The sequence below is a fragment of the Lupinus angustifolius genome, chromosome LG08 (genome assembly GCF_001865875.1).
Source record: "Lupinus angustifolius cultivar Tanjil chromosome LG08, LupAngTanjil_v1.0, whole genome shotgun sequence".
In the NCBI taxonomy this organism is placed as follows: Eukaryota; Viridiplantae; Streptophyta; class Magnoliopsida; order Fabales; family Fabaceae; genus Lupinus; species Lupinus angustifolius.
Genome location: NC_032016.1, coordinates 19,203,314 through 19,222,765, shown reverse-complemented (window position 1 = coordinate 19,222,765; position 19,452 = coordinate 19,203,314). Strand labels below are relative to the sequence as shown.

General features: G+C 32.1%; 2 protein-coding genes across 6 annotated transcripts; both read left to right on the top strand.

Moving 5' to 3' along the window:
- On the top strand, window positions 1,250–17,915 carry LOC109355011 (repetitive proline-rich cell wall protein 1-like). Of its 5 annotated transcripts, none has more exons than XM_019597900.1 (3): window positions 1,250–1,424; window positions 1,567–2,061; window positions 17,694–17,915. In XM_019597900.1, the coding sequence occupies exons 1-2, from the start codon at window positions 1,325–1,327 to the stop codon at window positions 2,043–2,045; spliced, it is 579 nt and encodes a 192-aa protein (XP_019453445.1). In that variant the 5' UTR covers window positions 1,250–1,324; the 3' UTR covers window positions 2,046–2,061; window positions 17,694–17,915. The 5 variants fall into 5 exon arrangements, with proteins under 5 accessions (XP_019453445.1, XP_019453446.1, XP_019453449.1 ...); XM_019597901.1 differs by having other exon boundaries at window positions 1,567–2,068; window positions 17,698–17,915; XM_019597904.1 differs by lacking the exon at window positions 17,694–17,915 and adding an exon at window positions 3,782–3,847 and having other exon boundaries at window positions 1,567–1,862.
- On the top strand, window positions 17,173–17,692 carry LOC109353964. Its single transcript, XM_019596315.1, has 2 exons — window positions 17,173–17,346; window positions 17,472–17,692. The coding sequence occupies exons 1-2, from the start codon at window positions 17,259–17,261 to the stop codon at window positions 17,690–17,692; spliced, it is 309 nt and encodes a 102-aa protein (XP_019451860.1). The 5' UTR covers window positions 17,173–17,258.

Genomic DNA, 19,452 nt, shown 5'->3' with positions numbered 1-19,452 from the left:
ATCATGCAATTATAACGGTCAAAATTGGTTATGCTGACCTGTTTTCAATTCAAAACTGTATCAGTCATAGCGGTCGGTTTTTATTTAAAATTAATTTTAATGTAAATAAAAAATTTATTAATTTTTTATTGATTTTTCAACATTAATGTTAATATATTATATATGTATATCTAATTTCACTGATATACGGTTTAATTAGTGAATCATCTGTTAAACTATTATACCATTATACTAGTATCTCTGACCTATTTGAAAACAGGTAATGTATTAATAACATTCACTATTACAATAAATTACATATTTAAACCCAAAAACTTTATACTCTTGACTCTTCAACGATTAATTAGACGGTTTTAATATATCAAGTCCCAAACCCTTTTCTTCTTTGGGGCAGATCTTATGTCTCTTTCTTCACAGCTCTCACAAGCTGCCAATTGCAATGATATTTTCATTATGGCACATGGAAATGGTCCTCAACTAAATGTCTATCTACTTTAGCTACATACTTTTAATACTATACCCGAATTATACATTTTCTCCTTTTGATATTATTCCGTTTTCAACCTTTTCTGTTTAATCTTAACCCTTTGAAGTAATTGTTTCACGTACAGGTTAAAACCAGGGCATATGTTTCGTACATATATAACATAATAGTGTGCAGTCAAATGTACTGAAGAAATAGCATTTTTTCTATACAAAGGTAAATGGGTAAGATATATCTATGTAGTTCACTCAATTAATTGTATGAACTTAGGCTTGAGTGTTTGACTTTTTATGATTGAAGCTTTCAGCTGTTTGATGCATTAATTATTCTCTTGATACCCAAGAAAGGAGGCTCATTTAATGGAGAGAACACTCATGTCGATCAGCGGCAAAAGCGGTGTTAATCACCATTTGATCTCTAAACACATTTCCAACTGCCATACGTTAATGTAATTTTAATATCATTAACCACTTATCCCTTACTTACGAGTTAGGTTTTTGGAAGGAAGTATGTGTAAAAGGAGACTTCAAAGCTGTAAAATACACTCGTTAGATGATTATAAAGTCATTTTTTTCTTCTTACCTCGACACATCTTTAAAATAAGAGTTTGTTTGCGAGATAGATTTTAGAGGGGAAAGAAAAAAAAAAGCTTGAAAGTCATGCAATGCACTTGTAAAATTCAGGTTTTAAAAATCAAACAAACACATGATATAATTAATTTGAAGATTCCAAGGTTGGTGGGTATTTCTATTATAAATAGGAGTAAATGTAATAGTGTAACTCAGGCTTTGAGGTATTCATTCCCCTATCATAATTGTCATATCTTACCTTGTTTTCTCAATGGGAAAGCCATCTGCACTTGTGCGATTCTGTGTTCCCTTGTTGCTTATTGTCACATTCTGTTATGCTACTTCAGCTCTACCAGCAACTCAAGTTTCAGGTTTGTGCATGCTTCATATTACTCACACTCCCTCACGTAAATATATAGTATATAATAATTATTGTGGAATAACTCAAGTTTATAATTATCATAGAAGTATTGTGTCTTTGAATTATGTAATTCTTTTGAATTTATTTTGCAGCTGGGGATAAAGTGAATACTGATGGGAAGCTTGTAAACGAAGGTATTGCAAAGACAAGCCCCAAAGTTGATGATGAAGAAGCTAAATTCAAAGGACTTTTTCATCACAAATTCCCACTATTCAAGAAGCCATTTTACAAGAAACATATTCCAATTTATAAGCCTATTCCAAAGCCATATCCAGTCGTAAAACCTATTCCTGTTCCAGTTTATAAACCTATTCCAGTGTATAAACCAATTCCAATTTATAAGCCTATTCCAGTTTATAAACCAATTCCTATTCATAAGCCTATTCCAGTTTATAAACCAATTCCTATTCATAAGCCTATTCCAGTTTATAAACCAATTCCTATTCATAAGCCTATTCCAGTTTATAAACCAATTCCTATTCATAAGCCTATTCCACTGTTCAAGAAGCCATTCCATAAATCATTTCCTATCCCTAGCAAGAAGCCCTTCTTCCCTCCACACAACCCATAGTCACAAATATATTTCATATATATATGCTTAGAATGCTATCCACTCCATTTATAAAGCTTTTTTATATATAGATATAGCTATGTTTTTATCTCTCTGCATAATGTGTTTTCATAAACCATTGTACCCACCTTGTGTAATTTATTGGAATATCTCTTATAGTTAATGCTTTCAGTCAGCTCAATAAAATTCTCAGTATTTTGTAAAATGATTCTAAAGAATGAAATTTATTTTCTACTTCTGTTTGTATTATTAGAGATAAAAATGTAAGTGTATGAGTTTTATATATTGTTATTGTATAATTTACAATTAATAATTAACTATCACTAATTAACTCTTCAAAAAATTAATACAAATGAATAAACAATAATATAGTGAATATGTATAAATATCTACAATAACAATTATAAATATTTCACATGAATTATTATATTAAAGAGTTCAATAGCTACTACATAATAAATTAACAATATAAATGATTCTTATATAATATGTGCATATAAATAATTTAATCTATTTTTAATTTTATTTCAATATTTGTGTGGTAGAGCAAGTCTATACTAATGGGTGGATGATAAAGATGGTATAGATGGAACATCAACATGTCTACTCCCCTTTAAACAATGATCTAGATTAGAATTTTGCATATGAAGAATTGTTTTATGTGGAAGATATATATGACTAAACAAATTAAAGCAAACTATTATAGAAAATAATAACTACCAAAAAGTTATATGATATTACAATTACAATACTATTAAGGAAGAGGAATTTTATGGAGTCGTAAAGTAGTCTAATGGTTTAATATAAAAGGTTTAAGAAATGTAATTTATGAGGTTGTAAGTTTGAGTTTCATTCACAACAAAATATTAACATTTTAATATTTGATTATAAAAAAAGAAGATTAAAATAGATGCTATTCAATCACATTTTATTTTAAATTCTCAATTTATTCTTAATTTCATATAATTGAATTACGGAATCAATTTTCCCCCACAACGAGCCTACATGTCAATGTCAAGACCATCTCCATATAGGTTTTTTTCATTTGACACTTGAGACACTTGCCAACTTTACTAGCTAAAACTCCAAAAGCAAATGGTATCAAACTAATTGAGATCAATTGTCTTCAAATTGTGTCTCCACTACTTAGTTTTGATATATAACAAAAAATAATATTCAATTAGACTTTATTATATTATATATAATAAAAAATAATATATAGTATTCAATTAGATTTTGTAAAGTTAGCAAGAAAAGAAGGGAAATAGAGAGAAACGATGAAATCAGATTTTATATTTTATTAGAATGAATTCGTTGCATACAACAATAGATCCAAGTCCTATTTATACAAATGGAAGCTACTTAACAAACTAATTAAATTGATAACAGAATCAATTAGACTGAAACTAATAGCATAACAACTTCACTCAAGTATTCTCTAATATTCCCCCTTGAAACTGACGGTGGGATTGAACATCATGGAAATCAAAAACTTGAAGCTTATTCCTGAGATAACTGAAACGAGATGAAGACAGAGGCTTTGTGAGGATGTCGGCAGTCTGAAAATTTGCAGGAATATGCTTCACTAATAAAGACTTAGACTGAACTTTATCTCGAACAAAAAATAGATCAAGTTCTATGTGCTTTGTTCTTTGATGAAGAACATGATTATGAGCAAGAGCAACAATGCTCAGGTTCTCACACAACAAGAGAGGAGTAGTGTGACTAAATTTAAGTTCTTGAAGAAGCGATTGCACCCATTGAAACTCTTGAGCTATAAGAGTTAGGCTTCTATATTCTGCCTCAGTGCTGGATCTGGAAATAGTAGTTTGCTTCTTTGACCACCAAGTGATAAGGTTATTCCCTAGAAACAAGCAAGCTCTAGATGTAGATTTTCTATCATCACAATCAAATGCCCAGTCAGCATCACAGAAACCAGTGAGAGGAAGAGGAGAAGCTGGTGAAACAGGTTGGAGAAGAATTCCATGAGTGACAGTCCCAATTAGATACCGAAGAATTCTTTTCACATCTGACCAATGTTCCTCAAGTGGTGTAGACAGAGATTGACAAACTTTATTGACAGAATATGCAATGTCTGGTCTTGTAACAGTGGTATATTGTAAAGCACCAACTATAAACCTGTACAAAGAAGGTTGTTCAAATTAGTTTGCTCCTTCTTTAGTTAGCTTGGTGGTGTGAGCCATAGGGGAGGCAATGGCCTTAGCAGAGCTCATATTAGCTCTTTCCAATAAATCCCTTATATACTTGGATTGAGATAGAAATAAGGAGCCATTGGGTAATGACTTTACTTCAATTAAAAGAAAATAGTCAAGAATTCCCAACTACTTGAGGGCAAAAACAGAACTAAGTTGATCAATAACCTTTTTGACCTGAACTAAAGAAGATCCAGTGACTATAATGTCATCAACATGAACTAGAACGTAAATCTTTTAGGTGGAAGTATGAAGGATAAAGAGAGAGTTGTCACACCTACTGATAGAGAAACCAAAAGAAACCAAGGTGTGCTTGAGTTTGTCAAACCATTGCCTTGGTGCTTGCTTGAGGCCATAAATAGCCTTGTGAAGCTTGCAAACTAAGTTCTTGTCAGAATGTTTAAAACCAAGAGGTTGTTGCATATATACTTCTTGAGTGAGGTCCCCATTCAGGAAGGCGTTATTGACATCTAATTTCTTAATAGGCCAGTGATAGGTCAAAGCCAAGGTCAACAGAATCCAAATAGTGACAGGCTTGACCACATGTGAAAAGGTTTTTGTATAATCCACACCAAATTTTTGATGAAATCCCTTAGCAATCAACCTAGATTTATACTTGTTTATTGAGCCATCTGGGTTTTTTTTTACTATAAACACCCATTTACAGCCAATGGCTTGCTTTCCATGAGGAAGGGAAGTAAGAGACCAAGTGCCTAACTTCATTAAAACATCATATTCAGCAGTCATCGCATCCTTCCAAATGGGTATTGTTAAGGCAATTGTGACATTAGAAGGTTCAACATGAGTGAGAAAGGATCGAGGAACAATCCGTTTAGAAATACTTGACTTGGATCTAGTTTGCATTGGATGGACAGATTGAGACTTGGAAACAACAGGTGGACTGTTGGAAGACACCACACCAGGAGACCCAGAGTCCAATGAGGTGGATGGACCAAGAGGTGAAATACCAAAAGACACAAGAATGGGAAAAAGAGGATCACTAGAAATGATAGGAACAATAGGAGAGACGTTATGAGAATGAGGATCACTAGAAATGATTGGAACATTAGGAGATATGGGAGCAACGGGTGGAGAATGATTAACAGGCATGACAGACTCACTAGTGATAGGAAACACATAAGTGGCAAGTGGACATGAGGGAGGAGACTTAGAAGTAGAACCAGTATTAGTGGAGGAAGCATAAGGAAATGAATACTCATTGAAAATAACATCTTTGGAGATGAAAAGTTTACCTTCTTTTGAAAGACACTTGTAAACTTTGTGGGAAGTGGAATAACTAAGGAAAATACACTCAGAAGACTGAAACTTCAACTTGTGCTTATTGTAAGGTCTAAGATGAGGAAAGCAAGAACATCCAAAAACATTTAGAGAAGAATAGTCAGGATCCTTATCAAACAAAAGCTTATGAGGTGACTTATTTGACAACAAAGGAGAGGGAAGTCTATTAATGAGATAAACTGCTGTGAGAAAAACATGATTCCAAAAAATCATTGGCAAACAAGCATGGGCAAGAACAGTAAGACTAGTGTCAACAATATGCCCATGTTTACGTTCCACTGTACCATTTTGATGATAAGTACGAGGACATATGACTCTATGAATTATGCCCAGGGACTACAAATAAAAGGGAAAAGACCTAAACTCACCCCCTGATCACCCTATACAAATTTAACAGAATGATGAAACTGAATTTGTACCATTGTAACAAAATGCTTAAACATAGATAAGGTGTCTGACTTTTGTTTAAGCAGAAATATCCAAGTGTGTCTAGTGGAAGCATCATTTATAGAAAAATAATATCTAAATCCTGTTATCGAGTCCATTGGAGCAGGTCCCCACAAATCTAGATACAGAAGTTCAAAAGGAATAGTATAAACAGAAGTGGAAGTAGTAGCATGGAGCCTATGAGATTTACCAAGTACACAAGATGAACAAAAATCAAGAACAATTTTATTCATACGAGAAACATTACATTGATTCAATACATAAGTAACAACACGTTCATGAACATGCCTAAGCGACAATGCCATAGAAAATATGAAGAACCATGACTATTAGAATCAGTAGCACTAGAATTGTAAATCTTAGGTAAACTAGATTTGACAGTGTTATTATGCTTAGGTAAAGAGGATGAAGGCTTAGCAAGATGAAGAGGCCGAAGATCATAGAAGGCATAGAGTCCCTCCGATGTAAGAGTTCCTCTCAGCAAAATGTGATCAGAACCTTGACATTTTACAAGACAATAGTTAGAATGAAATTCAAAATAACATGAATTGTCTTTGGAAAACTGAGAAACACTGAGAAGATTCTTGGTAATGGAAGGAACAAGTAAAACAATATTAAGAAAAAACACAACATTAGGACAAGTGGGAGAACAAAATTTAACAGTTAGAAGCCTTAATACCAATACTAGTGCCATTACCTATATAAATCTGATCTGCACTGAACTTCTCACATGGTTCTTGAATTAATATTGGATCAGGAGTGAGATGATGAGTAGCACCCGAATCCGGATACCAAACAGAGGTTGATGGCTTAGCAGAAACATTAACAGTTGAGATGGCAGTCATGGTATGAGGATGTAAGCCATGGGGATGAGAAGAAGAGAGTTCATGGTCAAGTTTGGAAGACGGAGGCAATGCAAACATTGAATGAGGGTTAAATGGATAAGTTGGATCCATGTAGGAATGAGGTGCCCACTGCTGACTAGAATAAAAAGTATGATGAGGCTGCTGACTGGGATTAAAATTCTGACTAGGATTAAATTGCTGACGTGGCATACTTGATGGATATCTAGTAGATGAAGGTGTACCATAGTGTTGGGAGTAAGGTGTGCCAAAATTTGGGGGTGCATAGTAGCAAAAGGTGAGGTCATGACCATACCTGTTGCAAAAGGTGCAAAAGTAATTGTTCTTGGAAGAGAAACGACCTCCACCACCACGTAAGCCTCTGTAACCACAGGAACCACCTCTAAATCCACGAAAACCACCACGAGGCCCTCCAAAACCTTGAGCAGATGCCCTAACCATAGCAGAATGAGGTTGAGGGAAGGGCAATGACACCGTAGGAGGAAACAGATATCCGGAGGAAATAGTTTCCGACAAGCTCATTGGTGAAGCAACATCAACATTAACCGATAATGCATCCGAGATTGACTGACTACGATGACGTTCTAATCACGCTTCAAAAGTAAGAAGAAAAGATTGAAGAGCATTCACTGTTGGAAGATCCAAGTGACTTTTCACAACCGTAATAACAGGATGAAATTTTTTCGGTAATCCATCAAGAACGAAATCAATATGCTCCGCTTGAGAAATAGGAGAGCCAATAGAACTTAACAAATCAACAAGCACCTTAATCCGAGTAAAATATTCAAAAATGGAATTTGATCATTTTGTGATAGATTTGAGTTGAGAACGTAACTATCTACCGTGAGCTTTTGTTTGTGCTTGACAGTGATCCACAATTTCCAGCCACAATTGTCGCGAGGTAGAACAACCGATAACTCATGGTTGAAGTTCCTCAAAGAGAGAATTGAGAATCCAAGACAAAATTAATTGATCTTGTTCATCCCAACTCAAATAGGCAGGATTAACATGATTATGAAGATGATCCAAATCAGTGAGAAATTGAGGAGGAAGATCAAGATATGAAATAAATCGTTGAAACCGATTAGAGCGTAGAACAGCAAGAACAAATTGACTCCACACTAGGAAGTTCTTGTCGGTAAGTTTCATTGCCGGCAATGGAAGATTCAGTAATGGAGACGAAGCTTGTAGCGACGCAGCAGCGGGTGTGGACGAAGATTGAAACGACGTAGCAGCAGCGGCAGGAGGAGGAGGAGGAGGAGAAGAATCACCATGAGGATCAGGATCGGAGACGAAGGTCATAGGTGACATGATACCATGTAAAGTTAGCAAGAAAAGGAAGGAAACAAAGAGAAAAGATGAAATCAGATTTTGTATTTTATTAGAATGAATTCATTGAACACAACAATAGATCCAAGTCCTATTTATACAAAGGGAAACTACTTAACATACTAACTAAACTGATAACAAAATCAGTTAGACTGAAACTAGTAGCATAACAACTTCACTCAAGTATTCTCTAATAGATTTTGATATATAATAAAAAAATAATAACATGCAATTTAAAATTTATTTTCCACTACTTAATTTTTCTTTTTGATAAATGTCAAAATATGATTGGATGAGATAAGGTTGAGGATGCAATTTGGAAACAATTGATCTTATTGATCGTTACGTGGTAGTTTAATCATAACTATGTAGATATCATCTCATAGAACTGATTAATCTAAGTTATTACGGTACAAAAAGGCTTGTTGTGTGAGGAATAAAGATTGTGTGAAGACATATCTATGTAAAGATAATCAATCAAATATTGACAACATAATACATTAATAATTGAATTCTAATTAAAGTTAAAATTTAGTTCTAGATAATAGTACCAAAAAACATAAATTCACTTATCTTCTAACATTATATGTTTAGTTTTTTACTCCATTTACAAATATGTTATAATTTAACACCAGATTGGGATGCAAATATAAGAGATTTGGGACATTGGTCGAATGAAAATTGGGAATAGTCTCTTTCTTGGCGAAGATAACTTTTTGTTTGGTAATTTGAACTAACTGATAATCTTATGCATGTCTTACAACAAACTACCATGAAGAGAGATGCAAAAGATTGTTGGTTGTGGATTCATGACAAGTCGAGCTAATATACTGTTAAATCAACATATCATCATCAAAACATTTACAAACTCTTATGGCAGTCCAAATCACCTCTAAAGGCCAAGACAGAATATCCACCATGGACACTTTGCTTATTTGAGGATTTCACAACTACAAGGAGCTACCACTTGCAAGTTATGCGACAAAGAACTGGAAACTTCTCAACATTTATTGTCAACATGCAGTATTACTTACCAACTTTGGAAGATGATATACAAAGATTTGGGGTTTGATATTACACTTCCATAAGATATGAGAAGACACTTCATGATGCATATGGGTCTATCTACCAATAAAAAGAGTAGGAAGTTCTAGAGCATCATATGACTATCCATGATATGGTCAATCTGGCTAGCAAGGAATGACATCATATTCAACAACAACAAGGTCCCCTTCTAACAAATTGTAGATACTGCAAATGTGAAAGCATGACTTTAGATTCGAGACAAAAGTAAACACACAATAATGTAATACATCGAATGGATCTGTAATCCATGTGAATGTTTAAACTCTTATTGCTCCTAAAAGCTCTTGTTGTAATTATGTGATTATTTGACTTTTCCTTGTAAATCTCATACCTTTAGTACCTTCTTTTTAATACAATTTTACTTATAAAAAAACAGAGGGAATAAGTGGAGGGAAGAATGGCTTTTTAGGAATAGAAAATGGTTTATGGAATGGTTTCTTAAACACAAGAATAGGTTAGGTTTTTTCACTATTAATGGTTTTAGTATCGGCTTATAAGTTGGAACAGGGATAAGCTTCACAATAGGAATATGCTTAACAATAGGAATGAGCTTTGTAATTGGGTTAACAATTGGAATGGACTTAACAATAGGAATTGGCTTAAAAACTAGAATAAAGATAGGTTTTTTCACTCCAAATGACTATGATATAGGCTTAACAATGGGGAATGACTTTGATATAGGTTTATTAAATAGAATACATTACGCCATATATCGTAATTAACAATGATCATTCAATAGCACAATTTTGAATGTCGTTGTTGAAAACGAGGTGGAAGAACATCGACATCCCATACTAAAACAAGCATTGTCAATGTGAGTAACTTCAACAGCGATGTTGAACATCATTAACGTTAGCGTTGACTTGAATGAGTTATGTATAACAACATATGTGATAGGAAGCATTGTTAATGTTCATCAATTCCACAACGCAACATTGAATAAGTGGTGTTGAAGATGACATAGTAACAACGCTTTCTTAATTATGCGTTGTTGATTGTATACGACTTTTTAAGTATCAAGGATATTAATGGTTAAGTGATTATGTATCTCTTCGTTTCTTGAAATATTAATGGTTGAGTGATTATATGTCTCTTCATTTCTAGAAATATTAATGGTTAAGCGGTTATGCGTCTCTTTGTTTCTTCAAATATTAATGGTTGCACATCTATAAATTGTGGTTCACTCCATGTTCTAGTTCATCATTAAGAGTACGTGTTTCTATATATTATTTTTTTCTGCTTTGTATATTTTCTTTTGTCTCATTCATATTGTCATGGCATCCAAAGCGATGAAGATAGGAAAAAAGAGAGCAATACAAGATAAAAAGAAAAACGTAAGTTTTGTTAAAAGGAATAGAAAAAAGACAGACAATAGATCTCAACAACTCGAAGTGTTAAAAGTGCTAAAGTTGTATTGTCGGGAACCCTATATCAGAATCATGTCAACAAGGTCTTTAACAATTTTTTATTTTGCAAAATGACCCAAATTTCAAAAGGAAAGTGGTTGTTATACAAGATTTACGTGAGATGAAAAATTAATTTGAAAATCATTAAGTTCATTCATCTACCAAATCATTCAGTTCATTAATTTCCTTCGTTGTAATCTACTAAATCATTTAGTTCATTAATTTGCTTCATTGGTTCATTGTAAAATACTACATCATTTATTTCATTATATTGTCTTCTACCAAATCATTTAGTTCATTAGAATATATTTTGACTCTTTGAATGAAGAATGAACAATTATTTTGGATGTTAATTTCTATTTTTTTGTGACTTATTTGAAAAGTTATTAATGTTTAATATTTTTTAAGTTCCATATATTAATAAACACATTAAGCAAATTAACAAAACATAATAAACAAATTATAAAAAAACTTAATGTTTAATATTTTTCTAGTTTCATATTAATAAACACATGGTAATTTACTTCATGACAACTTCATGTTAATTAACTTATTTTCATGTTGCATTTTGACCTGTAATGTAATATGTTCATTTAACAGCGCAAAATTAGGGATATGTTGTTAATTTGGGAAATGAATTAAGTTTAACAACGCATAATTAAGATTGCGTTGTCAATTAGATTCTATTCAACAACACATAGTTGAGATAGTGTTGTCAATTGGATTATGTTCAACAACACACCATCAAGGAAACGTTGTAGAATATGTGTCTATGAAAATAAGCAGTCAACAGCTGGATTCACACTTGATAACAACACTTTTTCAAGGATGCGTTATGGAAGATGCAATAACAACAATGCATCCTTTATTTTGCGTTGTTGAAGAGGTCATATTAATAGTGATTTATGTAAATAGCGTTGTTGAATTGTTATTACAGTTTAAATATCTAAAATATTATTCAGTTCCCTCTACGCTCTCAAACATACTCGGAAAAAAACCTCATACTCTCATAAACCCACATACTCTCATAAACCCTAAAACAAAACTTCATCAATTGCTTCCCCAAATGGTGATCATGGTTCTCACAATGGTGACGAATCTACACCGAATCCACAAGACAAGCAAATCATTGCTAAAAAAACGAACTCCATGTGGAATGACTTCCATAAAAATGTCATTCGGACAAGAAATAAGGATGTGAAGATAGAAGTTCAATGAAACTCAAAAGGCCAAACATTAAACTCGAATGGTGACAACTCATTGGTAAGCTATATTATTAGGGTCGTGGTTAGGCAAAATGTGTCGCTAACATTCAACAAATATACTGATTTTAGGTTGAATATCGTGAAGGAACGTATTTGGAATGAAATAACTGTAAGTTTACTTTTCAGTGTATGTTTTTGCGTTTTGATGCAATGTACGTATATGTGTTTGCATGCAAGTACATATATTCATATGTTGGCATGCAATATAATATATATGTGTTTTAATTTCAGTCAACTTTTGATGTTGGTGAGGAGTATAAAGATTATATCAATAAATCTGATGACAAGGCTCTCCGACAATTTAGAACCGATACCGGAAAATGTATCAGAGATGCTGGTGGAATGTCAACCTAAAACCTCCAAAGAAATATGTAAATGTCGTTGAAGATGAGGATTGGAAGATTTTTGTCACCCTATTACATACAAGACGAGTCTTTCTTCGTAAAATCATATTCTGTGTATTGACTTTATTCTTATATATGTTTTTTATATACATATATATGATTGTTGATGTTAATGTTGTTTGTTTTTGCAGAAAGTAAGTAATGAAAACTGCTAGAGGGCTTCTCGAGCGGGGTATAGAGGAATCGAAGAAAAAATTGTAAGTATTATTAATATGTAAGTACATTATTGGTTATGTTTTGTATGCATATATATATAATTACATTATCGGTTATGTTCTATGTGTTGATGCCCGTAAGAACAAGGATGAAGTCATCGACAATGAGCAAGTTCAAGAAGCGGAAAAACGTGTTATAAGTGCTCATTTTTTTAATTATATTTAATTTCCATACATTATTTATCAAAATATGATTAATTAACATTATGTTTTTTCTTGATTTATCAGGTTGTCCTAAAAGAAAAGGAGGCATTGCCGAATTACTCCAAATGAGTTAAAAGTTCATTTAGTGTGTCACGGTATTGATCAAAGTTACACATGTTCGACAAGACATGGTGAGAAGAGAGACATTATGGACTGTGATGATGAGTTGTATATGAAATAAAACTACACAAATGCATATGAAGACGATCGTTTCGAGGAAATGGCAAACACTATCAAATAGGGTCTTTAGGATTGTCCTGAGATGTTTCAGCGGTTGATAAGTGATGCTAAGAAACCAATATATGATGGTTGTACTAAATTCACAAGATTGGCAGCGGTGTCAAGGTTGTATAAGTTGAAATCTATTAATTAATGGACTGATAAGAGTTTCACCGACTTGCTTGCAATTTTGAAGGATATGTTGCTGGAGGATAATGTACTCTCTTCTCGAAGCTATGATGCAAAACAAATGTTACGCTCCATTGACATGAATTACACTAGGATACATGCTTGTGAAAATGATTGCATCTTATTTTTTCATGAATATTTTTCATTAAAGTTTTGTCCTAAATATAATGCATCACGATATAAGAAGGAAGACTCAATTACCAAAAAGGTTGTATGGTATTTTTCATCAAATCAAGATTCAACATATGTTTAGCAATACTAATGATGCAAAGAAGTTGACATGACATGATAAAGAAAGGATTAAAAATAACAAGTTTCGGCATCTTGCAGATTCTCCTTAATGGTGAAATTTTGATCATGATTATCCTAGTTTTGGTCAAGAATCAAGAAATTTATGTCTTACATTATCAACATATGGAATTAACTCACATAGTGTTCAAAGTTTCTCCCACATTACATGACTAGTGATGTTGGTGATATACAACATACCTCCTTCTCTATGTATGAAGCACAAATATGATGTTATCTATATTAGTTTCTGGACCTAAACAACCAGGAAATGACATTTATTTATATATATATATATTTGGCTTCATTAATTGAATACTTCAAGCAAATGTGGGAGACATGCATATATTTGTGTGAGCTTGAAATGTATTTCCTACGTTCTTTTTTTAACATAATGATTCATCTAAGCATTCATCTTGTTCGAGATACACAACTATGTGGCCCTACCTATATAAGATAGATGTACCCTTTGAGCGTTATATGAAGACATTAAAAAGGTATGTGAAGAATCGATCAACACCAAAGAGTTGTATTGGTGTTATATGAAGACAATAAAAGGGTATGCGAAGAACCGATCAAGACCAGAGGGTTGTATTGTTGAGCGATATGTTGTTGAAGAAACTCTTGATTTTTGTATCGAATACGTCACCGATGGGGATTTCATGGGCATTCCAAAGCCTCGATATGCAAAAAAGCATTTGGTGGAGGTATTACTAGGAATGAAATATTGACTATAAAAATAACCGTATTGGAGTAAGCACGCTTATATGTTTTACATGATGCCGACGAGGTTGATTCATATGTTGAAATACACAAGGAGATGCTAAGGAAGTCTTACCCAAGTAAGAATGAAAATTGGATTTCCAAATAGCATAATCGGTGTTTCATAAAGTGGCTAAAAATCACATTAATGAGGAGTTGAATATTAATGCACATTCAGTTTCTGAAATATTGAAATGGTTAGCTAATGATTCAAGTATTCATGTCTTATCTTATACTAGTTACATAATTGATGAGTTCACATTTTATACGGAAAAAAAGATGATCAAAGTACAATACAAAATAGTGGTGTGACTCTTGTTGCTCGAACTTTACACATGTCAAGTACAAAAGATATAAACTCAATATATGCGAACATGTCATACTTTGGTGTGATTGAACAAATATGGGAATTGGAGTACACAATATTTCAGATGCCGGTTTTTTATTGTGTGTGGATTGATAACAACAATGATTTCTGAGTTAATGAATTAGGGTTCATGTAGTTGGATCTTAACAGATCGGGATATAAAGATGAGTCATTTATTATAGCATCACAAGCTCAACAAATATTCTATGATAGTGACACAGCTGATATGAAATGGTTCATTATTCTTTTAACTAACAAAATAATCATCAATAATATTGATGACCAAAAATATGAAGATATTGATGAAGGTGATCCTTTTTGGGATACATGAGTCGTGTGAGAGCGGACCAACTACGAAAGATGATTTATATACAAGAGATGATCACGATGAAGGGTTCTGGGTGAATCAATATATTCTTCTAAACAATGATGAACGTACAAGCCAAAAACAATCAAAGAAAAGGAAAAAGTAGATACAAGTAGTCTTTGTATAATTATAACTTAATTTTGATTGTTTGTAATTTGTATAATTTTGTTTCTTTCTAATTTGCATATTTTTTGTTGTAATTATGTACTTTGTCAAAATATAATTGTCATGATATTCATTGTTTGTAGTTTGTATTATATTGTATTGATGTTAATAAAACAAACTTCTCATATGTATTAATTTGTTTGTATTGTTGAGAATGTATAAATGTATGTGCTATTAAGAATGTTTGTGCTGCTAATAGATGTATATGCAAATATTAATTTCTATAAATCAACAAACGAATTCTAGGGGAAACCCTGACATGCGCTGTTGTAAATGATTAATACAAGAGCGCTTTTTATAGACATGCTTAATACAACAACAACGTTACGTGTGTGTTGCGCGGTTGTATTAAGTTGTTGTTTGAGAATATTTAATGTGTTGTTATATATATATGTAATGCAACAGCGCAACAATAAGCGTTGTTAATAATACCTATAACATTCGTTGTTTATGTAAGACATATATGACAGCATTGTGTGAAAGAAGCACTATTGTATTTATGCAATAAATGACAACGCTTTTTATATGATGTGTTGTGGTATATATCAATACAACAGCGTTTGAGAAGCGTTGTTAATCATGATAATATCTACTGTGATCAAATAGAAAGCGCATGAAAACACTATTATACATCTAAAATACGCGCTGTTGAATTAGAACTTTGAATAGAAATATTTTTTTTCACTAGTGGATATGGCTTTGGTATAGGCTTAACAACTGAAATGGGTTTCTTGAAAAATGGCTTCTTGACTAATGGTTTTATATGAAAAATTCATTTGAACTTTGCTTCTTCATCATGAACTTCTAAGCTTGTCTTCGACAATTCTTCATTTCCTGAATAATAATTGCACAAAAGGTCAAAACATAAGTTATAAAAATGAACAAAAATGGTATCAGTGAGTGTCAGAATAATCACCAACCTGAAATTTATGTTGCTGCAGCAGAATTAGCGTAAAAGAAACTCACAACAAGCAAGAGCGGACCACAGAAATGTACTATGCATATTGCAAACTGGAAACCTTTGTCATTGAGAAAACAACTAGGCCACACCAAGGTATGGCAACACTGTAAAAGCTGAAAAGAAAAAAGCTTGCATGAGTTGCTTTACTCCAATAATCTAGTGTTATTTATAATAGCTATAGCTTGTGATTAAAAGTACTTTAAGTGGCCTAGCTATGTGCAATAAATTAAATGTGAATACACTAAGCTTGTAATTTTAGATACCAATACAATTAGTTAGTTGGAATGCATTTAGAGAGAGATAGAAAATAGCAATTCTAATTTGCAACTGACTTTGTTGCTCAATACTCACGCAATGGCCATTAATGTAATTTTAACATCATTAGTGAGTATGGTCTCTTTACGAGTTAGACTTTGGAGGGAAGTGAGTGAAAAAGAAAGTTTCAAAGTCATGAAACAATTTATGAGATAATTCTGAAGTTTTATTTTTCCTTTTATTCCCTTTCAAACCCTAGCTCACAAAACAACGAGTTAGATTTTGGAGGGAAAACAAGAGAAAGACAAGATTCCAACATCATGAAACTTGTGAGATAGGGTTGAAGTCTTATATTCTCTTCCGAAACTCAATTCGCAAACAAACCTTTAGATTTCATCTGCGATTTGAGTTTTGTAAGGGAAAGAAGGGAAAGCGAAGGTTTGTAAATCATAAAATACAATTATGAAATGATTCTAAAGCTTTCTATTTCTCTTCTCTCCCCTCCAAAATCTAACTTGCAAACATAACTTTAGGGTGTGTTTGCGAGTTGAGTTTTTGAGGAAAACAAAGGCAAGAGAGGACTTCAGATCTATCTCATAAGTGTATTTCATAACTTTCAAATTTTCTCTTTCATTTAAAAAAAACTCAGCTCACAAATGAACTTAAGTAGGGTTTATTTATGAGTTGGTTATTAGATGGCATACAATAGAGAAGAAGAAAAGTCTTAAGTTAAGAAATACATTTGTTCACTAAAAAATATCTCAAAAACAAACAGTGGTATAATTAATTTGAAGATTCCAAGGTAGGTGGGTATTTCTATTATAAATAAGAGTAAATGTAATATTGAAACTCAGGCTTTGAGGTATTCATTCCCCTATCATAATTGTCATACCTTACCTTGTTTTCTCAATGGGAAAGCCATCTGCACTTATGCACTTGTTGCTTATTGTCACTTTCTTTTATGCTACTTCAGCTCTACCAACAACTCAAGTTTCAGGTTTGTGCATGCTTCATATTACTAGCTCATACTCCCACATGTAGACATATTCAAGTTTATAATTATCATAGAAATATTATGTCTGTAAATTATGTAATAATAATTCTTTTGAATTTATTTTGCAGCTGGGGATAAAGTGAATACTGCTGAGAAGCTTGTAAACGAAGGTATTGCAAAGACAAGCCCTAAAGTTGATGATGAAGAAGCTAAATTCAAAGGATTTTATCATCAGAAATTCCCACAACTCAAGAAGCCATTTTACAAGAAAGAAACTCCAATTTATGAGCCTCTTCCACAGCCATATCCAACTTCACCTTTTCCATTCTTCCCTCCACACAACCCATAATCACAATATATATATATATATATATATATATGCTTAGAATGCTATCCACTCCATCTATAAAGCTGTTTTTATATATAGATATAGATATCCTTGTATCTCTCTGCATAACATAATTGTGTTTGCATAAATAATTGTACCCACTTTGTGTAATTTATTGGAATATCTCTTACAGTTAATGCTTTCAGTCCACTCAATAAATTGTCAGTATATTGACGTTGTAAAATGATTGTAAAGAATGATATTTATTTTCTACTCACTTTTGTGCTATGAAAAATATATATATAGAATGAGTTTATATATTATTCTTCTATAATTTATAATTCATATTTAATGATTGTTAATTAATTCTTCAAAAAAGTAACATAAATAAATGATAAATGATATAATAAGGAATGTGTATAAAGAGTTTAATAGTTATGCAATTAGAATAGGTCCTACTTAAAAAATTAACAATATAAAAAATTCTTATAATTTATATATATGTTTCGTCGGCATAAAGATCTATACACAATCTTTACATTATTTATTTTTCATTGGTAATACTATTTTAAAGAGTTGATAAATGATAGATAATGGGTTGACAATGTATAAAATTTTTACACTTTCTCTACATACATTTTTTAATCATTTCTATTTAGTCGGGGCATAAATAATTTAGTCTATTTTTAATTTAATTTAAATATTTCTGTGGTCACAATTAGAGCAGGACTATACAAGTGGGTGGATGATAAAGATGATATAGATGGAACATGAACATGTCTGCTACCCTTTAAACAATGACGTAAGTTAGAATTTTGCATATGAAAAATTGTTTTATGTGGAAGATATATATGACTAAACAAATTAAAGCAAGCTATTAGAGAAAATAATAACTACACACAAAAAATTTATATGATATTACAATTACAATACAAATTTATATGATATTACAATTACAATACTATTAAGGAATGGGAATTTAAGGCTCCTCTGTACCTTTTATGTAATTTACTTTATTCATTTACTATTATTTTAAATTCATTTTCAAATGAAATAAAAACAAGTGTGTATAAAATTAATGAAATGGGATTTCTCGGATCAAATGGCACCAAATGTGGGTGAATATCTTTTATATCAATATTTATCTATTTCTATATCAAATTAATAAAATTATGCCTACTAATAGTAGTTACTATTTCTTGATAAATAATAAATAAAATTAGATATAAATTTTATTTATGTGTTAAGACTCTATTAGACTAGTGCAAGGAGACAAAAAAATAGTACAAGGTGATTTTCACTCACCAAATATAACACCCCAAATTAATTTAATTAGAAGATAGATATTTTAAAATATATGATATACAATGGCAATTTATTTTAAATCCTCAACTTTATTCTAATTTTGATATTCAAACTTCAAATTATTAAATCAGGGGACCAACTTTTTTTAACACCAAACCTATATGTTATGACCATTTCCATATGGGTTTTTCTTATTAATTCAATTTTTCCATTTGGCACTTGAGACACTTGCCAACTTCACTACCACTCCAAAAGCAAATGATATCCTTGAAGAGAAATGATTTTTGCATATTCTTCAAGATGTGTACAACAAGTAATATAGAGATCCATAATGATTGAAAACAATCAGATTCCTATAAAGTAGGAATGTTGAGATTTCCCTATAAACTAGGAATCATGAGTGCTAGGATTACTCCTATTCTTTAACTACCTTAACTGATTGCTTATGGTAGGGATTTGATTTGGTTAGATAGTGA